This window comes from Osmerus mordax, chromosome 1 (assembly GCF_038355195.1).
Source record: "Osmerus mordax isolate fOsmMor3 chromosome 1, fOsmMor3.pri, whole genome shotgun sequence".
Classification (NCBI taxonomy): domain Eukaryota; kingdom Metazoa; phylum Chordata; class Actinopteri; order Osmeriformes; family Osmeridae; genus Osmerus; species Osmerus mordax.
The window spans coordinates 22,978,384-23,006,187 of record NC_090050.1 but is presented as its reverse complement, the minus strand read 5'-3'; the positions used below and the strand labels follow the sequence as shown (position 1 = coordinate 23,006,187).

General features: G+C 48.8%; 2 protein-coding genes across 3 annotated transcripts in view; both read left to right on the top strand.

Annotated features, from left to right (window-relative positions):
- tkta (transketolase a) overlaps window positions 1–12,041 on the top strand; it is a 12,388-nt gene extending 347 nt beyond the window's left edge. Inside the window, exons 2-14 of the mRNA XM_067240979.1 lie at window positions 1,677–1,794; window positions 2,202–2,315; window positions 2,855–2,952; window positions 4,503–4,694; window positions 5,208–5,326; window positions 5,592–5,788; window positions 6,312–6,476; window positions 8,313–8,469; window positions 9,132–9,262; window positions 9,380–9,463; window positions 9,876–9,969; window positions 11,057–11,179; window positions 11,854–12,041. Coding sequence (XP_067097080.1) covers window positions 1,677–1,794; window positions 2,202–2,315; window positions 2,855–2,952; window positions 4,503–4,694; window positions 5,208–5,326; window positions 5,592–5,788; window positions 6,312–6,476; window positions 8,313–8,469; window positions 9,132–9,262; window positions 9,380–9,463; window positions 9,876–9,969; window positions 11,057–11,179; window positions 11,854–12,041 — 1,780 coding nt within the window. The remainder of the gene's footprint in view (window positions 1–1,676; window positions 1,795–2,201; window positions 2,316–2,854; window positions 2,953–4,502; window positions 4,695–5,207; window positions 5,327–5,591; window positions 5,789–6,311; window positions 6,477–8,312; window positions 8,470–9,131; window positions 9,263–9,379; window positions 9,464–9,875; window positions 9,970–11,056; window positions 11,180–11,853) is intronic.
- A 4,492-nt stretch (window positions 12,042–16,533) lies between these two features.
- On the top strand, window positions 16,534–27,617 carry LOC136941081 (protein bicaudal D homolog 2-like). Of its 2 annotated transcripts, XM_067233490.1 has the most exons (8): window positions 16,534–17,105; window positions 20,607–20,819; window positions 22,157–22,309; window positions 22,502–22,972; window positions 23,890–24,915; window positions 25,151–25,302; window positions 25,920–26,145; window positions 27,350–27,617. In XM_067233490.1, the coding sequence occupies exons 1-8, from the start codon at window positions 16,866–16,868 to the stop codon at window positions 27,350–27,352; spliced, it is 2,484 nt and encodes an 827-aa protein (XP_067089591.1). In that variant the 5' UTR covers window positions 16,534–16,865; the 3' UTR covers window positions 27,353–27,617. The 2 variants fall into 2 exon arrangements, with proteins under 2 accessions (XP_067089591.1, XP_067089582.1); XM_067233481.1 differs by lacking the exon at window positions 27,350–27,617 and having other exon boundaries at window positions 25,920–26,357.
- Window positions 27,618–27,804: the final 187 nt, after the last annotated feature.

Below are 27,804 nucleotides of genomic sequence, written 5' to 3'. Positions count from 1 at the left end.
TGTACAGATGAGAAATGCTTAGGGAACAGCATGTTCCTCTTTGTTCTCCTGTTAGAGGGACAATGAATGAATGAATGAATGAACTTGCGTTAGAAATAAGACTGATGCTTTTTTAAATATTTTGTTTTGGTGAGATGGGATAGAGATTTTAGAGATAAGTTCCAAAGATTTTTTATTTTTTTTTGGGGGGAAGAAATACACATACAAAATATGTACGCTCATCGCAAAGATCCCTGATTGACTTTGTATTTCACTAAGTATTACGCTAAATGTATGTTTTTTTCTAGTTTTCTGTTAAGTTAAATACATTTAGTTTGAGATATTGCGTGGTTTGGATGTTGCGTGGTTTGGATGTTGCGTAGAGATAACTGTTACTGGGTAGAACACGGCAGTGCGTTCCGAGCGCGTGAGCTGATTCGATGGAGTGTCTGTCGGTTTATGCGTCGCGCGGCGCGGCTGAAGGCATCATTGGGTCCCATCTGAGATGTGCGCACGCTTCATTGTGTTAAAAAGTTCCATAACATATTAATAACGTTGCTTGTTTCTGTCAATTTAGTAGGTTACCCAACTGTATAACAATTAACAAAGCACCTTTGACGAGATATTGACAGGAATAATTTGAACAAAAAATCTCAACAAAAAAAGGAAATATGTCTATATCCTATGTGTATAGGATAGACTTTGGCTACAAGATTAATTACAAGTCTTAGGTGTGATTGTAAACTGCTTATTTTTGTAAACGGCCATCTCCGCTAATTTCAAGAGAATTGTTAGGATCTCAGTGCACCTGCTTTTTCCGTTTATTTTGTAAAACACTACATTTATTCAATTAACAAAGTATTCATGTAATTAAACTGCACATGGAGCCGTCTTTAAAGCTCCACCCTTGACTGAAAGCCTGTGAATAGGCGACGCACGCAGCCCACACAACCATTCAGTTCTGGCCAAATCAGTTAAGAATTATTTTACAGGGAAAAAAAAGTCTGTCTTTGTTTACAACTTCTCAGCTCTGACCGACTTTTTGTATCGAGCATCTGTCAGGTCAACAGAAGATTAAGAAAATTCGCCTACGTTGCGTAAATACGCAGCGGGAGATTGGGGTAGTGGCATTGAGCATGTGTGGCGTGGGTGTTTCCAAATGGCGCCCTGTGACTGATCGTTAAGAAGCCAAAATGGTACCCTGTTTGACGGACGCTCGAGCCGCATAAGGGATTGACCTGTGATGTGACCGTGTCCCAAGGCCGGTGTCCTTAAATTTGATATTACCCGTCGAATTGTCCAATCAGGATTGACTGCGCGTGCGCACAGTAAAGTTTAGGTTAGGGTTAGCCGTTTACTTTGAACTTTCTACAAAATACCAGATGAGACATCTTCGTTTTGAACATGCCATCAACTGTACTTGAATATTGTAACCAGTCTTTAATGGTATTAAATACAATGTTTTGCCCATGGTGTCCTTGTCAAGTTTAGACAGCAGCCCATAATCCATTAAATCTCTTAGATTCTGACCGTGAGTCTGCGGCTCTTACTGTGCGTGCGTGCGTGTGTGGTCACTTCACCGCGTGAATGCGGCGCAGCGGTTGTAACAGTCTGGGCATTGCTGCTAAGCGTCTGTTTGTTTAGTGACTGCCACGCGGAGGAGTGATGTGATTGTAACCTCCCCTTCCCTCTCTCAGTCACCCCACGTCATGCTGCAGCGTGGCGGAGATCATGTCCGTGTTGTTCTTCCACACCATGAAGTACCGCCCCGAGGACCCCAAGAACTCCAACAACGACCGCTTCATCCTGTCGAAGGTGAGGGGCGTGACGCCAACTCCTCTCCACAGCTAAAGATCACAAGACGTTTTGATTGGTTATGGTGGGGTTTGAGGCTGTAGTGGCATTTAACTTATCTCTGTTTGTAATGGGAATAAACTCAAATCAAATGGCCGGACACAGTATATCAGAATCAGAATCATAGAATGGGCTTAATTCACACAAACATGGAATTTTCTGTGGCAGGAAGGTGCATATGATAAACATATACAAATATATTTGGTTGTGTGATGGTTGTGTTGTGATTGTGCCATGTGTACATGTCATGTTGTTATCCAGTCTACTGTATGTTGATCTATGGTTGTTTAATGGTCTAAAAAAGGTTGATGTACTGTATGGTTGATATGGTTGATGTATTGTTCTTGTATGGTTGTGTGTGCCCTCAGGGTCATGCTGCACCGGCCCTGTACGCCATGTGGACAGAGACAGGGTTCCTGAAGGAGAGCGAGCTGCTCAGTCTGTGCCAGGTTGACTCCACCCTGGAGGGCCACCCTACGCCTGTAAGTGAACAAACCCTTAACAGTCTCTGATCATGACAATTAACTCCACCCTGGAGGGCCACCCTACACCTGTAAGTGAATATACCCTTAACAGTCTCTGATCATGACAATTAACTCCACCCTGGAGGGCCACCCTACACCTGTAAGTAAACATACCCTTAACAGTCTCTGATCATGACAATTAACTCCACCCTGGAGGGCCACCCCACACCTGAAAGGGAACATACCCTTAACAGTCTCTGATCACTACCAAATCCCGGCAGTCAGTGCTCATTAGTACCAAACACCAATGTTAATACGCTTGAAAACTGGCTGCTTGCCTGGAAGACGTGAATGCTTAGTGCCAGAGTGGATGTGAGACTGAGTAACTGTTAGCTTTAGCCTAGCTGTTGTAGCAGATGGACAGCTGGCATATTTCAGATGGTATTGCTGTTGGTTTAATCATGACAGGAAATGAGGGAATCGAGTATTTGAAACAAAAATGTTTTCACCCTGGTTTGACACAGATGGTATGGTGTGTGTGTGTGTGTGTGTTTCAGAAGCAGCAGTTTGTGGATGTTGCCACTGGCTCTCTAGGACAGGGCCTGGGTGTGGCCTGTGGAATGGCTTACACTGGGAAGTACTTTGACAAGTCCAGGTGAGTTCACACATTATACTGTCCCTCTCTGTCTCTCTTTCTCTCTCTCGCACACAACCTCACACACCAAGACCCCCCTGCACAGACACACACACACACACACACACAAACAACCATCTAAATGCAGCCTAGTTCTGACAGCTTAATGGTTTAGACACACCAATACCCCCGTACACACACACAGATAAACAGACGCACCTCCATCTAAATTAAGCCTCGTTTTAACAGCTTAGTGGTTTAGACCATCCCCAAAACGTTTCAGTCAGTAAAGCACTTTTGAGGTTTGAACGTGGAGCAGTTCAGTGCCTCCTGCCTGAGTGGTTCTGAGGGTTCCTCGGTGCCTGCAGAGGTTCTTTAAGGTTCTGTGGGTGTGGAACGCCTGCATGCTCTGCCCTCCCGTTCTTCTGCTCTAATAAACACAGCCCCGGCAGCCATGACGAGGTTATTTTTAACATCCAGACAGAATTCCTCTGAGAAGCTGGTTCAGACCCCATGATTCCTGATCAGGTTCTCAGGTACTTTTTGATTTTCAATCCCTCATCTGGAACCACGATTTCACACTGTACCTGTTTTCTTTTTTAATTTATTTTTGTATATAATTTGGAGCGCTTTGTTGAACAGATTTTAAGGAAAGTGTGACATGAAAGGCAGGGAGAAAGACAGAGAGAGAGAGAGAGAGAGGGGTAAGAGATGCAGCAGAGTGCCATGGGCTTTTAAACCCAGGCCGTTTTAATTAACATTCAAGTAAAGGCTTTTACCTAAAAAATCCTAACCCTCCCAAATAAATTCCCTGGACGGATGAGTTAGCAGACGAGTTAGCAGATGCGTGTTTAAAGAGTGTAGGGATTTTGGGAGGTTTGGTAGCTGCCTGGACCCAATGACGTAAGGAGATTAGAAGTCCATTTGATTTGAATATGCAGAGTGCCCAGACTCGGCTGGCCTCAGCATGGGTGTTGAGAGTGAGGGGGCGCGTGAGAACAAGAGAAGCTGTGAAGGTGTTGGGGTCGCCCCCCCTGGGGTGAGGACGGGGGGGGGGGGGGGCGAGGAGGAGGAGGAGGAGGGGGGCTCTCTGGGCTCCCAGGTGGTTCCCTGTCCCTCCCGACACGTTAGAGGGAATGCAGCTGTCCAAGTGGAAAAGTGTCAGGGAGGATTATCTGCTTTGAGGTAGATGGATCGTTTAACTTACGCACGCATGTGCGCACGCACACACGCATACTGTACTCGCACACAAACAAGCCCTCACACACAGACAAAGACCCCCCCCACCACCACATTGCACATATGGGATCTACAGTACAGTTTGCATTAACTTCATTAGGAATTCAAATGTCTGATATTTTCACGCAAACACACACACACTATCTACCCACAACACCCCCCACCCATCCTCACCCCACCCCCCCCCACTCCCCCGGCCTGTAGTCCTTGTCTTCCTTCAGTGTAGAACTTGGTTTAGGTGCGGTTCTATGGGCGTATATGAAGCCCTCACTGTGACATAGCTTGTAAAGAGGGCTACACTTATAAAACGTGATTTGATTGGATGACTGCAGCTACCGCGTGTACTGCCTGATGGGGGACGGGGAGATGTCTGAGGGTGCGGTCTGGGAGGCCATGGCCTTCGCCTCCTACTACCAGCTGGACAACCTGGTGGCCATCCTGGACATCAACCGTCTGGGCCAGAGCGACCCGGCACCCCTGCAGCATCACATGGAGAAGTACCAGAAACGCTGCGAAGCCTTCGGGTAGGAGAGCGGAAAGGGAGGAGGGCTGGGGTGGGGGAGTGGGGGAGAGGGAGGAGGGCTGGGGTGGTGGAGGGGAGGGGGGGAGGAGCGCTAGAGTGGGGGAGGGAGGGGTGGAGAGGGAGGAGGGCTGGGGTGGGGGAGGGGAGGGGGGTGGAGGAGGGCTGGAGTGGGGGAGGGGAGGGGGGTGGAGGAGGGCTGGAGTGGGGGAGGGGGGTAGAGGAGGGCTGAAGTGGGGGAGGGGAGGGGGGTGGAGGAGGGCTGGAGTGGGGGAGGGAGGGGTGGGTGAAGAGGGAGGAGGGCTGGGGTGGGGAAGGGGGGGTGAAGAGGGAGGAGAGAGGGGGAAGTTGGAGAGAGTTCTTAAAGGCTAATGCCATCTACAAATGTGTGAAAGCAGAATGTAAACATTAGTGGGCCTATGTGGAATTTACTCAATTCCAGGTCTGTTCTCATGCATGTTCCCATGGAGTAGCCCATGTGACGTTCTGACGTGTGTCTGTGATTGGCCGCCTGCAGCTGGCACGCCATCATCGTGGACGGGCACAGCGTGGAGGAGCTGTGCAAGGCCCTGAGCCAGCCACGCCACCAGCCCACCGCCATCATCGCCAAGACAACCAAGGGCAAGGGAATCCCAGGTACAGCACACGTTCTGCCTCTCTCCTCTGCTGCATGTTATTACTCACACCCACACACTGTCTAGGAACATGCACCATACAGCATATACCCCAGACATAAGTGTGTGGGCGCTTATTGGTTTGTAGAACATGTGATTAGACTGCATGTTATTAAACAAAAGTCAGTTAATCAGTAGGGCAGACAGTCAGAAAGCATGCCAGACGGTCAGACATATCTCAAGGTCTGAGTCTAACATTTCCCTGCTGTGTGTGTGTGTGTTGTCAGCTGCGGAGGACAAGATGGGCTGGCACGCCAAGACCCTGCCCAAGGACATGGCTGAGGGGGTGCTGAAGGAGCTGCAGGGCCGCATCATGAACAGCAGCAAGCGTCTGTACCCCACCATCCCCCAGGAGGACGCCCCGCCCGTCAGCCTGCGCAACGTCCGCATGCCCAGCGCCCCCAGCTACAAGCCCGGCGAGAAGGTGCCACACACACACATAGACACACACACACACACAGAGACACACACAGAGACACACACACAGAGACACACACACAGAGACACACACACACACACACATAGACACACACATACAGAGACACACACACACACACAGACACACACACAGAGACACACACACAGAGACACATACACACAGACACACACACATAGACACACACACACAGAGACACACACACACACACACAGACACACACACATAGACGCACACACAGAGACACACACACACAGACACACTCACATAGACACACACACACATAGACAAGCACACAAAGATACACACACACCCATGTTTAAATCATCAATATACATATATATATATGACTGTTGACCAATCAGATTTTGAGGTTGGAGCTACCCCTAACCCTGTATAGATAGTGACTCCTCATTCATGCAGTGCTACTCTACCTTAAATACTGAGAGGAATAAGGTATCTACCCACAGTTGTAAAGCTGTCCTGCCTGACTGCTGGTTTCTCTGTGCAGATGTCCACCAGGAAGGCCTACGGCATGGCTCTGGCCAAGCTGGGCCGCTACAACGAGCGCGTGGTGGCCATGGACAGCGACACCAACAACTTCACCTACTCTGAGATCTTCAAGAACGAGCATCCCAACCGCTTTGTTGAGTGCTACCTTGCTCAGCAGAACATGGTAGGACCTCTTAAGATCACACTGACTAACTCACACTCCAAACACACACTGACTACCTCACACTCCAAACACACACTGACTACCTCACACTCCAAACACACACTGACTACATCACCCTCCAAACACACACTGACTACCTCACACTTCAAACACACACTGACTAGAATACTTCACCAAAAAACACACTTATTATCTCACCAGAGTTAATGACACCGTGTTGTGTGGAAAGAAACGGCTTCTGCATTGGCAGTGAACATCCAACTAGCCCCAATTCCTAAACAAAGCCTTGTATGTGAATCTGGAGAATCACATTTGATTCACAAGAAGAAAAAAGATGTCCAGCAGGCAACACACACACACACAAACACACAACCACACCCCTCCCTCCATCTGTACTGCTGTACGTAGATAACAATTTTAGGGGAGAGAGCCTATCATCCCTTTGTTCATGACGCTGTGCCTGTTCCAGCAGAAGCCAGTTCTAATCTAGGTCAAGCGTGTGAGCGTGTGTCTGTGTGAGAGTGTGTGTGTCATCCAGGCACATGCGTCTCTGTGCATTTGTGTGTGTGTGTGTGTGTACATGTGCGTGTGTGTGTGTGTACATGTGCGTGTGTTTGTGTGCGTGATGAGCAGCAGTTATGACAGGCGTGCCAAGAGGTGAAATATTAATTAGTGTCGAGACTGGGTCTTTCTGGTTGACTTGACTGACAATTGTCATCAAGTCGATTGTGCCCAATTGTGAAATCGGAACAGAATAAATGCATAGATGCGCAAATGAGAAGTCATTAATAATGACAAAAGAAGCTAAATAAATCTCAAAGAGGCAGCGCTGTTCAAATATTTAGGAGGATAGTGGGTAGAGAGAAATTCAGTGTTATGTCACTGCATTCTGTGGTCCAAGTTGAACCTGATATTTAGGATGCAGACATATTTATCAAACATGACAGACAGCAACCAATTAAAAGACTTAAGTCAGACACAGATGTAAAACACGACTTTGACTTCTTTACATTTAGTCATTTAGCAGACGCTCTTATCCAGAGCGACTTACAGTAAGTACAGGGACATTCATCCCAAGGCAAGTAGGGTGAAGTGCCTAGCCCAAGGACACAACGTCATTTGGCACAGCCAGGAATCGAACCGGTAACCTTCAGATCACGAGCCCGACTCCCTGACCGCTCAGCCGCTTGACTCCCTCCCTCCCTTTTTTAAGGGCTCCTGTGTGTTGAGGCACCAGGTGAAGGAAGGGCAGGGCTGGAGGGAAGCGGATCTCCAGGAACGGACCATGTCCCTTCTTTAGCACTCTGAAGGGCTTCAGTCTCAGAGAGCAGATGAGCTGAGGGATCAGGAAGGACTGCGGAGACAGGAAACAGGAAATTAGCTTGTGTGAGAGGAAGGCACGCCAGCGAATCCCCCTCATATGGGTTCATAAGCTTGTGAGGGCTACGAGGATAGAGGGGACTGACTTCTCATTGGCTGTTAGTCACCAGGGGCAAGGCCTCTTTGGGGGTGCGGTTCCTGTTTTAAATTCCCATTGGTCCTCAAGATCTGCCTGCCACGTTTAGAAGAAGGAGAGAAATATTTTTTTATAACCATGGGTAGATGGGTGTGATTGTCCTTCAGTTATTACAACCCATCCTCACCCAATGGTCTGAAGCTGTAAGCTCCACCCATCCGGGGAAATCCGGGCTTCAAAACCAGTGTGCCTGAGCTGATTTATGATCCCGCTAAGTACCTGCAGGTGCATGAGGAAGAGAACGTTCCAGAAGGATTTCATGTAGAGCCTGTTGAAGTATGATTTAACGTGTGTGTGTCCCCCCTCCTGCACCCCTCCAGGTCAGCGTTGCCATGGGCTGCGCCGCACGCGAGAGGAACATCGTGTTCGCCAGCACCTTGGCCTCCTTCTTCAGCCGTGCCTACGACCAGCTGCGCATGGCCGCCATCTCTGAGAGCAACATCAACCTTTGTGGCTCCCACTGCGGCCTTTCCATTGGTGAGCCACAGACCCCGCCCCCTCTGACCCTGCCCCCTCCCTTGACCCCTCCCCTGATCCCCTTCTCTGACCCCGCCCCTTTCCACCCCTCAGCCCCACCCACACTTGCTCTCCATCACCTCCATGCACTGCGCATCACTTTCCCACCTGACACCCCCTCACCCCCATCCCCTCTGTTAGGCTCCTCCCTCACTCACCACCCTGCACTCTTTCTATTGGCTCAACCCCACCCTCCAACGGTTCTGATTGGCCACAGTGACTACCTTCAGTGTATGGTTGACCCAGCTCCTTACTTTTCTCTCTTTCTTTCTTTTTTTATTTTGTTTTTTTCTTTCTTCTCTGGTGTGTTCTCCTCGCCCTCCTCACACTCTCTTCACCCCCTGAAGTCGTGCTCCTAGCCCTCAGCCCCTCCCTTCTCTCACCCTCTCTGTCTGTCCTGGATGATGTCATCATCGAGGGACCAGGTGTCCCTTTTTAGTGCAGGTACACTGCATGCCACTCTTTCTGTATGTCTGTCTGTCCACCTGCATGTCTGTCTACCTCTATGTCCACCTGACCATTATTTTTTTTTATACTTTAATCGTATTGCAAATGCGGGATGTGTATTGATGGTGCCAGTGTGTGTGTGTGTGTGTGTGTGTGTGTGCGTGTGTGTGTTTCAGGAGAGGATGGCCCCTCCCAGATGGGCCTAGAGGACATCGCCATGTTCCGGGCCATTCCCACGGCAACCATCTTCTACCCCAGTGACGGTGTGTCTACTGAGAAGGCTGTGGAGTTGGCTGCCAGCACAAAGGTGACAAGCCTCCCTCAAGCCCAAGACTGAAGACTGAAGACATTCTTACAGCCCAACATTTTCACATCATGTAAATATTCATTTTTTATTGTAACTGGTGTTTTTTGTCTCTCTCAGGGGGTTTGCTACATCAGGACCAGCCGCCCAGAGAATAACATCATCTATAACAGCAACGAGGACTTCCATGTGGGGCAGGCTAAGGTGAGTAGTCCAGGCCGTCTTCATACCGCTGGACCGAGCAGAGCCCAGCCACAGTCTACTCTGATTGTAAACCTGGCGTAGTTACTGGAACAGCCCAGTTACATTTACATGTAGTCATTTAGCAGACGCTCTTATCCAGAGCGACTTACAGTAAGTACAGGGACATTCCCCCCCGAGGCAAGTAGGGTGAAATGCCCCCCCCCCCCCCCCCCCAAAAAAAATAAATAAATCAATATGTTATATTGTTAAATGATCCGAACCAACATCTGGACCAGCATGAAACTGTACATCTCAGACTGTGTTCTCAGCAGAGACGCCATTGGTTATTTCTCCCCCAACAGAGAGACATCATTGGTTGTGTCCCCCCCAACAGAGACATGATTGGTTGTTTCTCCACCCTGTCCTGCTGTAGGTGGTTTACCAGAGCAAGGAGGACCAGGTGACCATTGTGGCAGCTGGAGTCACCCTCCACGAGGCCCTGGCAGCAGCCGACTTGCTGAAGAAAGGTACAGCCCTGCTGGAGAGAGAGAGAGAGGGGGGGGTACAGTCCTGCTGGAGAGAGAGAGAGAGGGGGGGGGTACAGTCCTGCTGGAGAGAGAGAGAGAGAGAGAGAGGGGGGGGGGTACAGCCCTGCTGGAGAGAGAGAGAGAGAGAGAGAGAGAGAGCTGAGGGGGGTACAGCTCTGCTAGAGAGAGGGAGAGAGAGAGAGAGAGCTGAGGGGGGTAGGTGTCAGAATCAAGAGAAAGAAAGAAAGAAAGAAAGAGAGAGAGAGAGAGGGGGGGGGAGTACAGCCCTGCTTGAGAGAGAGAGAGAGAGAGAGAGAGAGAGAGAGAGAGAGAGAGAGAGAGAGAGAGAGAGAGAGAGAGAGAGAGAGCTGAGGGGGGTACAGCTCTGCTAGAGAGAGGGAGAGAGAGAGAGAGAGCTGAGGGGGGTAGGTGTCAGAATCAAGATGTCACACTCCAGTCACACTTCTGGCAGGCTCCCGTCTGTGTCCATTCAATCCAATCTGCTAATCTGCACGCGTTCTGCTAATCTGATGCATTCAACATTCTAGGGTTTGACTTCCTCCATTAACTGAGATCATCCCAGATTATCTGGTCTGATCAAGATTGATCCTCCTTTTATCCGGGCGTAAGCGTTAATATTAGCCTTGATCCTGAAGACAAAAGCCTTTCGCAATGTTTCGTTTTACGCTTAATAATTGTCTTTGAACTCACTGACTTCTACTTGACCTTTGTGTACATTATCTTCCTAACATCAGTAGCTAATTAATGGTACCCTGGTCTTGTGTTGTAGTCTAACATACAAGAACTTTGACTAGCAATAGCTATTTGTCAAGACAGAAATACTTAGTACGTAATTTAGTTATATACATTATTTAATTTAAATACAATGGCATATTATGTTTTCCGATGCCAAAACGAAGAAGTGCCCATTTAGCCTGTGGTAATGGTAGTTCTCCTGTACAATAAAAATGGTCTAATGCTAGATTTTCATGGAGGCCTGAAAGATTGGGCACCTTTTAATGTCAAATTAATTTATAAGAAGATGGTGAGACTTCCTTGTGATGAAACAACATGGCTGTCTTTACAGAGAGGATCGCTATCCGTGTGATCGACCCCTTCACCATCAAACCTCTGGACTCCAAGGCCATCATCGACCACGCCCGCATCACCAGGGGCCGCATCATCACTGTGGAGGACCACTATTATGAGGGTATGTTCTCTCATCCAGTCGTGTTTTAGAGCCATCACCTATTCATGCCTCATTCTGAACCTGGCAACCCCAGCGTCTCCACATTACATATTTATGCAGCCGCCGCTGCCCGTTCATTGGTCCAGACATCGGGTCATGCTGCAGTGGCACGCTCCTATTGGTGCGGGGACGGCGCTGTGGTGTGTTGTCAGGCCCTGGTTGGTCGAGGAAGTGCCGCGTGTTGTGGGCTTGGTCTTCCTGCGCATTCTGTTTGCTGGAGAGGGAGAGAGTGTGAGGGCCAGGGAGGCAGAGTGCTGTCAGATTTCCTTAGCCAACCGTGTGCCCATGGGGCTTACTGTGACCTAGATAACACAGACAGACATGTCCGGCCCTGCCTGTGTGTGTGTGTGTGTGTGTCTGTACGTTTGTTTGGAGTAGAGTGGGGGATGGGAGGAGGGAGGAGGGTGGAGTTGACGACCGGTCTTCAGCTTCTGATGGACAGCATTCCCCTCTTCACCTCTCCGGCTGAACAGAACAGAAGGAGGGGAGAGTGAGGAGACGGAATTAGAGAGGCAGTTAAGAGTATGGAGGACGTAGAATCGAGGGTGTGGCAACAAGAAAACCAGTGCAATTTTGTTACACACGAATGACCCCCCCCTCCCCCCCGCGCAATAATCTGTCTTGTTGTTCCGTAGGTGGCCTGGGGGAGGCGGTGTGCTCGGCTGTGGTGAACGAGTCAGGCTTCAACCTCCAGCGCCTGGCCGTGCCCCACGTGCCCCGCAGTGGCAAGCCCAGCGAGCTGCTCAAGATCTACGGCATCGACCGCGACGCCATCACCCAGGCCGTCCGGAAGATGCTCAGCAGCTCCGCCAACGCCAAGTAGCTCCGCCCGGCCGCCCCGCCCCACCCCGCAAACCAACCCACCCAACAGAGACAGTATTCCATGTCACATGAGAGCCCCTTTTGGTCCAACTTCCACTTCACTGTGAATGACCCCCCCCCGCTTTACCACTTTCCATGTGTTTACTGAAGTAAAGTGAGTTTGTGCCGTACATTTTTTAAGTAACTTGTCACACATTTAACTTTTTCAAACACACACAAACACACACACAAACAAGCATAGACACACACACACATATATAGACTTTCCTTCTCCTCCCAATTCCCAGTTACCATGTGTCATCACCAACCATGTCAAGTACAGGTAAATTGAAGTTAATTTGTCCTAAGTTGTTAAGAGGTTAAAAGGGACATTCACCACCAACTATGTTCAGTATATGTAACGAGAGCCGGTACTATGTGGTGCTCATGTGTTTTTAACTTTGTTCTTTGTAATTTATCAACCCCAAAAACCAACTTGCAGCAGTCTATTTTACTACTTTTATATTGTTCTGATGATGTAGCTTGAAATGGTCATGGGTGGGGCACGCGGTAGAGATTTGTGTACTGTCGTTACCATAACAACCGTCTCTGAAAGAATCTTGTCAATGTGATGTTTGTAGAAGTTAGTTGAGAAAGAAATACAACAACAACAAAAAAATGAAAAACAAAGTTCAAATCGAAATGTACGCAGGGCAGCAAAGACCAGTGAAGTTCGACTACAAAAACACCACAACACACATCACCAGCTAACGACACAGCTTGGATTAGCGGCACACATTCTGGTCACAGGACCTCCCACAGTCTCCTTTTTGTATCTGCTCTTATCAACATCAGGCTGTGACAGCTCCGCCTTGCGATGGGAGAACCTTGAGGTTTTTTTTCCAAGTTTTTGTGTGAAGACAACAGCAAACCCTTGCTTAGTCTGTGGCGTAGAATTGAACTTGGGCTGTCCATGTTCCCCTGAATCCCTCCCTCCTCTCCTCGCTCATTCTTCTCAAACCCTTCTGGGGAAGGTGAGGGGTTAGTCAGGAGTCAGGAGGGAGGAGACACCCCCACTGTGGGTCACGCAGAGCGACGCAAGGCCTGCTGGGAGGTGGAGTCAATTGTGCTTGTGCCCGTGAGGATGTTCGGAGCATGCCGTTACATCTGAACTGTGAACCCCAGAACAAAAACACCTCCTTTGTTACTTGAACTTTTGTATGTACCTTACATTCATCTAATAAAGCCCTCTGCATTTTGGAGTTTGAGAGTTCACCTGCGCACTGTGCTCTGTTTTTTTGTGTGCGCGTGTCTGTGTGTGAGTGTGTGTGTGAGTGTGTGTGTGTGAGTGTGTGTGTGTGTAAGAGAGACTTATAAACTAAGTGTCTTTCAAAGCATGAACCACTGGTCACCTGAGCATGAAGGCATCAAGACTGAAATTGAAACAGACCTCATACTAATTTAATGCATTAGATTAAAGTTAGACTAACAGTAGTTGTTTATGTAGGTTTGAGGTAATGAATACAATACTTAATCATGAAGGCTTGAGGTAATGAATTAATCATGAAGGCTTGAGGTAATGAATACAATAATTAATCATGAAGATGGTTTGTCCACTTGACTCTGTCTTCCATGGTCGAAGGCCTGTTCTCTGACATGGTTCAGTACCTCTCCCACTTTTTCCTGGTCAGACACAGCCACAGCATTTCTTTAGAGTAAGATCACTTGATTGGGACTGTACATCTGAATGTCTTGAAACGATCACAAGTGTAAAAAAACGTTCCATATAAAAAAAAGTCATTATTATTTTCCATTATTAGTATTATTATTAATAAAAGTATTCACTGTAACACGAGGTATGTTACCATAGTGAGCTGTATTTCCTCTTAGCTCCTCTCAGTGCGAACACTATAATCCCAAATCCATACGACGATGTATACACTAGAATGAACCGAATGATGCAGTCAAAAACATCACACATATAGAACAGTGACTTCAGCTTTTGAGTGAACAAGATCCGATGCTCCACTGTACCGTGATGAGTGTGGAGGTGCAGAAAGGCAACAAACAGAGCAAAACTCAGTCCCCAGTAAGCGTCTGAGAAGAATGAAAAACATTTAAAAATAAATATCGGTTGGATTATTTCTTAGTTTTTTTTCTGAGTATGGAGGAGTAATTTCAGACGTTGGGATTCAGATTTAGATGATGTTACTATAATCCTGTGGTTTGTAAATCTCCTCAGGCTGGCCTATCTGATGGTGACAGGAAAGGGGAGAGCAGGGTAACAGTACCATTTCTATGGTAGGGCTGGCCTGTACATGTCTTGGTATGAGGAGGCAGACCTGGAGTAGAGTAGAGTGGGGTGGGGTGGGGTGGGGTAGAGTACAGTGGGGTGGGGTAGAGTGGAGTGGGGTGGGGTGGGGTAGGGTAGAGTACAGTGGGGTGGGGTAGAGTGGAGTGGGGTGGGGTGGGGTGGGGTAGAGTACAGTGGGGTGGGGTAGAGTGGAGTGGGGTGGGGTAGGGTAGAGTGGGGTGGGGTAGGGTAGGGTAGGGTAGGGTAGGGTAGAGTAGAGTGGGGTGGGGTAGAGTAGAGTGGGGTGGGGTAGAGTAGAGTAGAGTGGGGTGGGGTGGGGTGGGGTGGGGTGGGGTGAGGTGGGTTGGGTTGGGGTGGGTTGGGGTGGGGTGGGTGGGGTGTGGTGGGGTAGGGTGGGTTGGGGTGGGGTGGGGTGGGGTGGGGTAGGGTGGGTTGGGGTGGGGTGGGGTGGGGTGGGGTAGGGTGGGGTGGGTTGGGTTGGGGTGGGGTGGGGTAGGGTAGAGTGGAGTGGAGTAGAGCAGAGAAGAGAAGAGAAGAGCAGAGAATTAGTACTTTTATGATCAGTGACGTGGGGGGTAGAGATAGTGGGATTGCACATTAAAATGTTGAAAGTAATATCCTGCAGGGAACATAATTCATAGGGCACGAACACACCTACAAACACTCACAGACACACGCAGCATCAATAACATTTTCAGATAAATACAGTGCCCTCATATTCAAATCATGATCACAAACTATAGTTTAAATATGACGCCAAATAATTACCACATACGATGCCCATTATCTCAAACATAATGGTGAAGGTCACAGGCAGCAACAGTGGCAACCATAGAGCTGCAGACGTAGTTATACGTACATTTATAACGACATCATCATGTATTGTATATTGTGTTTGTCTGCTCAGCACTACTCACGATAATACGGCCGGTATGCTGCCATTCCACATCCCAGCCCAAAGCAGATGGAGAAGAAATGGTAATATTTGTCTAAGAACACACAAAACACACTTCTGAGAACATTTAAATCAGCAACTTATACTTTCAAATGCGTTTTTTGTTTTTACCAACGTACAGCGTTGGTACAGGGTGTACAAGTTCCTCAAAAGGTCCTGAAAAAACATACAAACATTAACACAAGACTTCCGATAACCCTTCAATAGATACGAGTCATAGATGAATCAGACGTCCCTGTTGCGGCCCCTGAGGTACACACCATGAAACGCCAGTCAAACACAGGCAGCTGCTCCAGCTTCAGTTGATGTACCTGAGTGATTGAGTTTCCAAGGGCTGCCAAGTGGCGACAGAGACTAGTTCAGCCAGTTTGGTCACCACACTCATCTCAAACCCTGACGAATCTGTGTGACGGCAAGGGACAAGTGGAAAGTCCCAAAATGTCACTTTCGGATTCAATTCCTGCAGTACAGTGTTGTGAGTCAACTGTCTGGATATGATATGACACATGATTGGTTATGATATGCTAACAAGGACAGTGGTGAATGTTGAGCAAGATAAAGTGTCTCTGGACTTCGATCTGTGTTGGAGTGGTGTAGATCTCGACTGCTCCGGGACCGAGAACATCGGACCAAACAAGCCCCTGTTCCATACACTGGCACACACATCTCAAGTCTTTTATTGTCAGGTACACAGAACAACACAAGGTCAGACTGGGCACTGAAATTCTTAAGACAAGACAACGCAAGCACCTGGCATAACATAACATCTAAACACATTAGCACATTACATCCCTCCTCCTACTGCTCTGATGAGACACACACACACACACAGATGTAATTTGTGCAGTGAGCTGTGAATTATAGTCATATTTTTTGCATAGAGGACAACATAAATTTTTTATGCTCATCAGGGAAGAAGAAAAAATATATAAAAAATGTATTCAAATGAATAATCTACATTTGGGATCTATATTAAACGTATGGCTAAATAAATATCAGTGATTAATTAAACGCAAAGGGTCATGTGTGCCTAATTTCAGTGATCTGTGTACTTTAAATATAGTTTCGTAGAGGAATAAACAATTCGGATGAAGATGTGTAGCACCATCATAGCTTCTGTAGATGGCAGCCGTGTTCAAGAACCTTTATAAGAAGACCTTGACGATCGTTTTGTTCTCTCACACTTGAAGTACCATAAAAAGAACTGTGGGAGTTGAAGTCCATTAACCTGGCTGACCACGTATTTTAAAACCGAACTCCGAACTACATATCCCAACATGCAACGGGAGACTTGAAACGCACCGTATTCCAAAACGATCTCAGCTTAGTTCCTTTCTAGACTCATGAAGTTGTTTGGGGGAAATAAAACGGGGGGCGCATATGGAGCCTTTACCAGTATGTTAACTGTTTCGGCAACTGACATGTGTCTCAAAAAGTGACTTGAAGTGAGTGGGAAAGTCTCAGCAATGCAGTACAAACACAAGAGGCACTGATTTTGCGCGTGCAAGAGGATCGTCCGCGGTCTGTCTAGGGCTGGGTCCGTTATCGTTGTAGTTGGCGGAAACCGGCTGGCCAAGATGTCTGGGGAGGAACGGGAATACCCCGAGGCGACTCTGGTAACAGAGGCCGGGCCACAGTGGCTTCAAGCGGAGATGGAACGTCTATCCCGGGAGTTGAGTGAAACGACCCATGAGAAGATCCAGGCAGCGGAATATGGGTTGGCGGTGCTCGAGGAGAAACAACAACTCAAACAGCGTTTTGATGAGATGGAGACCGAGTACGAGACGGTTCGGCAGGAACTCGACCAGCTGAAGGAGGTAGGCGATATAGCAGCAAGCTTGCCTGGACGTCTGTGCTACAAATCAATCCGTTTTGCTGTCAAAACTGGTTCTATTACAGTTCCCTCCCTAAAACATCGTTTCAAACAAAGAAAAAACATTGTCAGTGTTAAATCCTACTTCCAAACCCATTTCCTTTGCTAGTCTTCATGTTCTATATGCAATATATCAACTATATGCAATAAATAACAACCGATTATGGTCTTTAACTTTTGAAAGCATTGCACAGTAGTATGCCCCTTATCACTAGGCACAGATCCTAATCATATCTGCAGCCTGTTCATAATTTATCATAACACAGATGAGTATCAATTGCCATGTGATATTGACCTGTAATGTTCTTCTAAGTATGTGTTTTCTCCCTTGAACCTCTTCAAACCTCTCAATCAGGGTGTTGACATATAAAGTGCTCAAATAAACACAGTAAGCAACCTAGCAAGTCCTCGTGTTACTCTGGCTTGGGAAATATGTTTTCCCTGCTGTAGGCAGCAAATTGAGTGAGACAAACTAGAGGTCATGTGTCCTTGTTGGTACTGAAAGACTATGACGTGAATTTAATTCTAGATGAATGTACTTCAGATTCAGTTAAGTCATTGTGTCTCCAGTGAATCCATAAACAGCCTACCTCTATCTGGCTTCAGAAGACAAGTTAACTTATATACATTTTAAGTACGTTGTGTTAGATGTGCGTCATTCCTCACAGCATCTGTCCGTGCTCTCAAAGTGAAAAACACAAGCTAGGCATCCACTCAGATATATTTATGTCATCTTAGATCAATTCTTCCTGAGGTACCCTACAAATGAATCCACACTGACAATGTTTCCAACAGGAGACTCCCTTTTTTAACAGATAAGGAATTTCAGTATTCTTAATCCTCCATCTTCGTCAGGGCATGCAGTCACACGATTTACCTAGAATTCACCCTTAGTTCAATGGAATTTTGATGGATGCATGTAAAACTGAATCACATAAGATTGCATACAGTGACAGGGTTAACTAAAAAGGGTTAACTAAAATGGCCCATTCGAACACCTACTTTAGCAACCAGAGCCACACTCATGCACACACTCTCCCAGACACCCTGAGGCCATGTTTAAGTAAGCCTTTTAAATGTGGTCTCTGTGTAACTGTAATAGTTTCTAACCAGCACTAAATAAAGGCCTAAATCTTCCACTGGGCCTAATAGGATTCGCCCACGTATCTCTCTGAAGGCGCTTCATGGCCCTAGACAAGGACTTTTCCCAAACCCTAGAGTGAAGCCTTGTGGGATTTGTAGGAACAATGAGAAGATGCATTCCTGTAGTCTGTCTTCTACCCATGCTCAACCCTCCTCAATCCTTAATAAAAAAATACAAAACTTTGTCGGAAACACAGCATTTAGCTTTTGTAAATGTCAATTGTCTGCTGCAGTTTGTTGTAAACTGAGAAGAGAAGCGAAGAGAGAAGAGGGCGAGAAAAGGGCAAAGAGTACTCCTGTCGACTACTGACCCACATACCAACACGCACACTCTATGCCAAAGAGGGTCATTCACTGAACACCAAATTAACTTCTAGAAGGCAGTGCTCGCTTTAACCCTTCTGTGGACTTCTGGACATCTGTGTGTTGTCATGGGGATTGTGTGTTCCTATGACAGCGTGTAGTCTGGCACCGGCTCAGACAGGGGCTCTGACACAGGTTGAGGTAACACACGCTAAGCTCATAAACACAGCTTCATCCTCTCCTCCTGTTTCACTGCCTGACCAGCTCAGCCAAGCTGTTCAGTTCCCAGAGCAAGCAGCTGGACTGGGTAACCCTGGATCACTCTGACAGTTAGGGTTTCTCGCTGAATGACCATGAGTGACCATGTGACAGAGGAATTACTCTTACTCCTCTTCCTATATGTTGAATGTATGCACCTTCCTGCCAAAGTAAATTCCTTGTCTGTGCAAACTTTCATGGCGATTAAAGCCAATTCTGATTCTGATGACTACCTGAAGAAAAGAGGGACCATAAACGTGTCTCAGTGTAGCGTCCAGTATCCTGGCCCTGATTGGTTGGTTAGGGTTAGCGCTAACCATAGCTTCTGTTTGGAGCAGTGGAGAAACACAGTCCATAGTCTGACCTCTGACCTGTTCTGTGATGGCGAGGGCGTGTGAGAGATGAAGTGGTTGTCAGTGTTATGATCACCGTGGTTATCAGGCTCTCTTCTGTTTGTCACCGTCTGGTCTCCATGTGTGTACGCAGTTAAACTGTGAGTCACTCCAGATGTCACAACTTGGTCTCGTCTTTAGTGAATCTCAACCCCAAAAAAGTTTCAAAAGGTTGAAAAAATATTTTTGAAAAACGTTTTATAACAAAAGAAATCAAAAGGTTAAAAAAATATTTTCGAAAAGTTGAATACATTTTTTCGAGAAAGTTTCGAAAGGTTGAAAAAAGAAAAAGAAAAACACATCTGAAGGTTGAATACATAATTTCGATTTAATCTAATTCCCTAAACACGCCTAGCTTCCGCATATCGCACAAGTTAGGTCAACAACTTCCGGTAGCCAGCAGTTAGTTCATAGATATATAAAAAGGCTATGGTTACGTTAGCCTAGTTCTCTCACACAAAATACTTTTTGTTTGGTTGATCTTCCCTAAACGACAATTAACGATGTGCACATAATCCTATGTTGCTGCCCTTCAATAAAGAGGGAAAATGTTTTCAAATTGTACGTTTCCACACTACATCGACAATAACGAAGGTACGGTTTATCTAGCTCTAACTCACACAGTAAAAGTAGCTAGCTAGCTATCACTGTTAGCTGTTGACCGGGTATTAGCAGTAACATTAGCTAGGCTAGCTAGTTAACGATGTTTAGCTACATTATAATGTACTCAATTATGTGATTGTCATCTTGCTTGCTAGTCGTTAATGTTAAGAGATAAACAAGTGATCTGTCATTGTTCCATATGGATGACTTATGCATGTCTCAGTTTCCATTTTTTGTCATTGTCGTGTGCTTATAGCTAATTAGCAAGCGTTTTGTAAAGAAATTCAAATAGGTCGCACCATAACGATTATTTGCATTCGCCCAAATGCTCCCAAGTGTAGTGAGCGGAGGGAGGGGGTTAGGCGCTGTCCTGGACGGGGTACAGAGTATGTTACATCACCAGTTGGCATTTGGACGGTCCCAGTGATGCGGTGGGGGGGGGGGGGTCAGGTTGTTCTACAGGACTGGGCCACAGCTGACTGTGAGATTGAGTTTTCTCAGCCATGTCACCAGACATTCAGATGAGCTGACGTCACAGAGCCAGCTCTTGAACACCCTGTTAGAGAATGTCTACTGTATATTCTTCAGTCAGTCGTTTATTTTTAGGATTATGGCTTAAGGTTAAGTCTTATTTTGAACAATTTGACTGCGCTGGTGAAGGCACAAACACGTACACACCCCCCAAAAGCACACACCAACCACACCCACCCCATCCACAGGCCTGACTGTGTCGTCCATCCCTCCAGGCGTTCGGCCAGGCCTACTCCACCCACAGGAAGGTGGCGGCGGATGGGGAGAGCAGGGAGGAGTGTCTGATCCTGGAGTCGGCCAGCAAGGAGGCCCACTATCAGAGGCTGGTGCTGGAGCTGCAGACTGAGCTGAGGCAGGCCAGGGACGCCCTCGGCTGCACCCAGGCCGAAAACGAACGCATGGCCTCCGTCGCCGTGGAGATGAGAGAGGTGAGCCGGGACAGAAAGGAGTGACACGCAGGTTTGGGGTTGGGGGGGGTAGCTGGTGAACATCGTATCAGATGCAATGTCGGTTAGAAAGGTGTTTTTATTGCGACTGACGGAGGATGTTTACGTTGTAACTCTGGTTCTGTTAGTGAAGTCAGGTACCTGTTGAGAATTTAAATTAGACCATAGACTTACTGATGGGGGTTTGTTTGTGCTTGGGGTGTGTGTATGCATTAGTGCGTCAAACTTATAATCATTATATAAGTGTCAAGTCGATTTATTCAGTAGCAGTAATAAACAGGGATTATATTCTGGGTGATAGGGATATTTGTATTTATTGATAGAGAAGAAGATTTGGAGCTAATGGGATTGGAAGTTCTATAAGAGATTTATATTTACTGAGACACACTAAGAAAGGGAGTCTGTCTGCCTATAGTGGGGGTAAGTCAGTGTGTGTGTGTGTGTGTGTGTGTAGGTGTGTGTGTGTAGGTGTGTGTGTAGGTGTGAGTGTGTGTGTAGGTGTGTGTGTAGGTGTGAGTGTGTGTGTAGGTGTGTGTGTAGGTGTAAGTGTGTGTGTAGGTGTGTGTGTGTAGGTGTGTGTGTGTAGGTGTGTGTGTAGGTGTGTGTGCGCGTGTGTGTGCGCGTGTGTGTGCGCGTGTGTGTGCGCGTGTGTGTGTGTGTGTCCACACAGGAGAGAGGGATGATGTAATCGTCCTCTGTGAGTGACACAAAGGGTGTCCTCCGCCAGGGCCCTGTGTGGCCTGGTTTGGCGGCCATACTGGGTCCTGTGCTTCCCCCCCCTCATTGGAGCAGCTTGTTAGAACTCTGAAAGCCCACCAGCCCGTCAGTCACATACATGCTGGATGGATGCAGCTCTGTTACGCTTTCTGAATGGAGGCGCTGCATTTGTACTTACAAAAAATATTTAATTCATGGAATATGCTTTCCCTTTTTATAGAACCAAAACACGAGCTTTGGATGATAAACTGTGTGACTGTGAGGTACAATCATCCTGTATGTCGTTTTTGAACTGTTTAGACAATTGTGACATTCAAAAGAAATGAATATGCAAATACCTTTTATATCAAATCTAATAGCACTTCTCTCTCAACCCCCTCCCCTCTCTCTCCACCACCTCACCCCCTCTCTCTCCTCACCCCCTCTCTCCCCCCTCCCCCCTCTCCTCACCCCCCTCTCTCTCCTCCCCCCACCCCCTCTCTCTCTCCACCACCTCACCCCCCCTCTCTCCTCACCCCCCCCCTCTCTCCACCCCCCTCTCTCTCCACCCCCCCACCCCCATCCCCCTCCGCCCCTCGTTCCGTGCCCCCTGCCCGGCTCAGAGCTGTGCTCTGGTGGAGCTGCAGCAGGGACAGCTGCGTGCCGACATCAGGGAGTACAAGGTGCGGGAGGCGCGCCTGCTGCAGGACTACAGCGAGCTGGAGGAGGAGAACATCTCCCTGCAGAAGCAGGTCTCCCTGCTGAGGCAGAGCCAGGTGAGAGGGGGGTGGCAACCAGTTCGGGTGAGACTGGGTAACCGTGAAGGACAGCTGTTTGATGAAGAATTTTTTATTTTTTTAAGAGAGAGAACTCGTAACTTTTAAGGTTCCAAAAAGCAGCCATGACATAATCGGCATGTTTGCGTATGAAGTCAGTGAAGCTACGGAGCTCCTCCTGTCCGTCGCCAGGTGGAGTTTGAGGGCCTGAAGCACGAGATCCGTCGCCTGGAGGAGGACTCCCAGTGTCTCCACAGCCAGCTGGAGGAGGCCCTGCGTCTGAGGGAGATCTCCGAGCGCCAGCTCTCCGAGGCCCTGGAGACCATCAAGACTGAGCGCGAGCAGAAGGCGGCACTGCGTAAGGAGCTCTCCCACCACATGACCATCGGAGACGCCTTCTACCACGGCCCCCTGGCCGGCGTCTCGCTGGACGGTCTCAGGCTGGCCGAGGACCCCTCTTCCCCTGGCAGCGAGCCCGACCACGGCGCCCTGATCCGGGGGCTGGAGAACGGCGTGTCCAGGGGGGGCGGCGGTGGGGAGGACCACAGGGGCGTGGGGGCCAAGCGAGGGGAGGCCTTCAGACCCGCCCCCAGCCTGGTGGACGACCTGCTGAGCGAGCTGAACATCTCGGAGATTCAGAAACTCAAGCAGCAGCTCATGCAGGTACTGAGAACACACACACACACACTGTCTGCACACACACACACACACACACTGTCTGCACACACACACACACACACACTGTCTGCACACACACACACACACACTGTCTGCACACACATTCACACACTGTCTGCACACACACACACTGTATGCACACACACACACTGTCTGCACACACACACACACACACTGTCTGCACACACATTCACACTGTCTGCACACACACACACACACACACACACACTGTCTGCACACACACAGACACACTGTCTGCACACACACACACACTGTCTGCACACACTGTCTGCGCACACACACGTAACGCTGATTGAAAACATGTTCTGATGTTTACCGTGTGTGGGTAAACATGTCGAGTGGTGTGGAGCGGTTGACCAGGGTCAGTGGTAGTTGTGAACAGGGTTGTGCCTTGTGACAGAAAGGTCCTTGAAAACCCCTAAAATGGTGTTTATTCACTTTTAGTCACTAATTGACAAAACGGTCATAGCATACAGATAACGTTGAACATGTTTCACCTGTGTGTGAACTGTTAGAGTGGTTGGCGGTGGAGTCACTTGTGTTTCTTGTTTGATGTTTTCAATTCATCAGTGAAGTACCCATGTAATCAGTCACCATGGAAACGGTACAATGCCAGATAACAGGATACATTTAGTCACAACTTTCACTTAAAACATAAAAAATGTCGGGTGTTATTTATAACTGCACTAGGTTACTTATACTTTAATGGTGTTTTTTAATCTCTAATACTTGTATACTAAAAGCAATATATGTCATATAGATGCAATGAAACCTTCTACAAGTCAAGTTTAATTTAATTCGAAACATTTCGGAAAATCAGAGGATATGTAATGTTTTTGCTGTTCAGATTGATCATCTCTTGCCTGCCATGTGTCCTCCAGGTGGAGCGAGACAAGACGTCTCTGCTGTCCTCGCTGCAGGCCTCCCAGAAGCAGCTGGAGGAGGCTCACGGCTCCATGGCCGAGCAGCGCGAGACGGTGGGCCGCCTCAGCGAGAACCTGAGCGCCATGCGGAAGCTCCAGGCCAGCAAGGAGCGCCACTCGACCCTGGACAGCGAGAAGGAGCGCGACAGCAGGGACGATGACGGCAGCGGCGGCGGCGACTACTACGAGCTGGACATCGACGGGCCGGAGATCCTCCGCTGCAAGTACACGGTGGCCGTGTCCGAGGCGGGAGACCTGCGCCAGGAGCTGAAGGCCCTGAAGGCCGAGTACCAGGAGTGCCGGGCGCGGTACGACGAGGAGCGCAGCCGGCTGGAGGCCCACGTCCAGGAGCTGAGCTCCAAGCTGGCGTCCCTGGAGGAGAGCAGCCGGGCGGAGCGCCAGGAGGCGGCGCGGCTGGAGAAGGAGCTGCGGCAGGTGAGCGAGGCGGCGGGGGAGTCGCAGGGCAGCCTCAACGTGGCCCAGGACGAGCTGGTGGCCTTCAGCGAGGAGCTGGCCAACCTCTACAACCACGTGTGCATGTGCAACAACGAGATGCCCAACCGCGTCATGCTGGACTACTACAAGGACGGCAAGGCCAGCCTGGGGCGGGGCCGCGAGGGCAGGGGCCGGAGGTCGTCCCCGGTCCTGCTCGCCAACGGCCTCGTACCGGAGTCGTCCGACCCCGGGAGCGCCGTCGAGGCCGCCGCCCCGGCCTCTACTCCGTCGGCCCCCGAGCCTCGTGCCGAGCCCATGAACATCTACAACCTGGTGGCCATCATCCGCGACCAGATCCGCCACCTGCAGCAGGCGGTGGACCGCACCACAGAGCTGTCCCGCCAGAGGCTGGCCTCCATGGAGCTGGGCTCGGTGACAGACAACGACAAGGATGCCTGCATGGGGGAGATCCTGAAGCTCAAGTCCCTGCTCAGCACCAAGAGGGAGCAGATCGCCACCCTGAGGACCGTGCTGAAGGCTAACAAGCAGGTGAGGGGGTTGCCGGGTGACTGGGACCGAGGGGGGGGGGGGTGTGGTGTGTGCGTGTGGGTGTGCGAGCGCGTGTTTTAAATGCAGAGTATTGTTTGTGTGCTTATTGTGTGTGTTTACAGTATAGTTTGAGGGGCTGTGTGTGAGTATGTAGTCAGAGAGTAGTCGGTGGCCTGTCATAAAAACATTCTCCCCCCCCACGCACACGCACACACAAACACACACACACACACAGACGGCAGAGGTGGCGCTGGCCAATCTGAAGAGCAAGTACGACATTGAGAAGACAATGGTGACAGACACCATGATGAAGCTGAGGAACGAGCTGAAGGGCCTGAAGGAGGACGCCGCCACCTTCTCCTCGCTACGCGCCATGTTCGCCACGCGGTAAGCTTCTTTTCTTTTTTTTTATAAGAAAATACCATGGTATACATATCGTTTTGTCTTTGTACTTCTTTCATTTAGTATAGCCTACTATGATAATAATAATACAACCTTATACTTCAAACACTTTTTGGCTAAAAGTAATATGGAATTGCCCCTTAATTTGGGGACCCTATGTTTTATAATATGTATTTATATGATCTACAGTCAACATCACTTTAAAATCTTTGACTGAGCAAACACTAGTTTTGATTGGGGTTTAGACATGTGAACTGCACCAATGAGAATCTAGGTTACTGAGCAGGCTGTGCGGTTTGCCCTGTGTGGGGAAAACAGAGGGCATTGTGGGAGTTTTCTGATGTAACAGTGGAGCGTTTGGGAGAGACTGCTGGCAGGGGCTTCAGCGACAGCATCTGGAAAATGTGGAGCGCGGGGGGAATGGAGAAAACACATGAAGGCAGACCACAGCCACAACAGATGATTTGCGCCCTCTGCAGGGGAGAACAGGGACTTCTTTGAACTCCCATTCTGTCTTTTTTCCTCCCAACTTACTAACACACATTTTCTCTTTCCCCCTCTGTATTTCATCCACTCTTTCATCCTGTCCCTCTCTCCGGCAGCTGCGACGAGTACGTCACCCAGCTGGACGACATGCAGAGGCAGCTGGCCGCAGCCGAGGATGAGAAGAAGACCCTGAACTCGCTCCTCCGCATGGCCATCCAGCAGAAACTGGCCCTGACCCAGCGCCTGGAGGACCTGGAGTTCGACCACGAGCAGGCCAGGCGCAGCGGCGCGGACGGCCGGGGGAAGACCTCCGCCAAGGGCAGAGGAGCCGCCAACCACCACGTAAGTCCGAGGGGCTCCTGCCGGGGTCTTCACGAGCCCCAGTGCATCCAGGGAAGACCCGTGGTCCTCTGCAGCGAGAAGTACAAGATCTACTGTAACCTCTGAACTCTCTCTGTCTCACCTCACCGTGTCTGTCTGTCTGTGTGTGTGTAACCTCACGTCACCGCCTCACGCTGTGCTGTCGTAACGCTACGCCGCCATGCTTATTCTGTGTCCGGGACGGTGGGGTTAAACCAGGCGAACGGCTAACATAACTGCAGTTATGACGCTCCCAGCATGGCGGGATGCTAGCTTTCGCTCAAGGGTAACCTCTACCGCTATTCGCTAGGCTACGCCAACAGCGCTGAAGCTTTTGTAGGGGTGACAGTGCAGAACTTGCATCCCTATCACGAAACACGACCTACAGCCAGCATAGAGGATGATTAAACCTTCAGTCTGGCCGGCAGTAGGCCAGGCTGCAGACGCCAGGAGACTACCCTAGGGGATTGCCCTGCTACTTTGAGGGGTTCAACAATAACCTCTCAAGGAGAGTAGTTAGATCTTGAGGGAATTCTTTGTACGTACTGTTCTGTAGCTGGAAGATAATGAAGCACTTTAAAGAAAAATATTTAAAACTTATGTTTAGGCAGGAATCTCTGTTATGGGTTCCTCTCGCTGATTATTTGAGATGTTATGAGATTAAGATGTTGCACTTTTGAGGGATAGAGAATGTAGGACCAAAGCATGGTTTGCTTTCTGAGAGCTAAAATACGGACTCTGTAAAACACGTTAGTTCGGCTGTGTTATAACAATTCGGGGAGACGTTTTCTGTATGTTGAAAGACAGAAGTGTTTGTGATCTTGTCCCACTACCTCCATCCTCCTACTCCAGGCTACATCTGCTCGTCAGTCACCTTCTCATGTCCAGTCAACGCCTCCATCGTTTCGTTTCATATGTGTAGGTGGTAGTCGACCCATCTAACGTGTGTGTCACCATTAGTGTGAGTCCTCTGTTTCTTGCAGTCAAATGCATAGCATGCTCTGTCCTCCAGTCTCCATCCACTCTGCACTCTAACCACAGCCACTAACTCATCTTTCCATCCTAACTTTACCTCACTAAATGCACGCGATTAACACACAAGTGATTTAATCAGGTGAAAATTGTCCAAATCCATACCTGATGAGTTTAACGGTATTTCTTTTAAATCTCTCCAATTTTTTCGCAGTAACTAAATCATGCAGAATTCTTCAGGTTGTATATGGCGTACCTTTCACCGTGGTGGAGAGAGAACCCTGCCGTTGACTATACAAAAGCACACACGCACACACTACCTTGTGGTAGACACACACACCATTGATCTTAAAGACGGACGTGAATTCACGTGATGTTTGGTGCATCAGTGAGGCTTCCGGAATCTAGAGTGTGTGGGTGTGGACCTCCTGACTCCACCAGCCCCCCTCCCTGACTCCACCAGCCCCCCTTCCTGCCCCCACCAGCCCCCCTCCCGGACTCCACCAGCCCCCCTTCCTGCCCCCACCAGCCCCCCTCCCTGACTCCACCAGCCCCCCTTCCTGCCCCCACCAGCCCCCCTCCTTGACATTTCTCCTTGATAATCCCTCTGAGTCAACACCTGACCCCACCCCCCTGTTACTGCGCACTTTTGTTACAGTTATTTTTCAG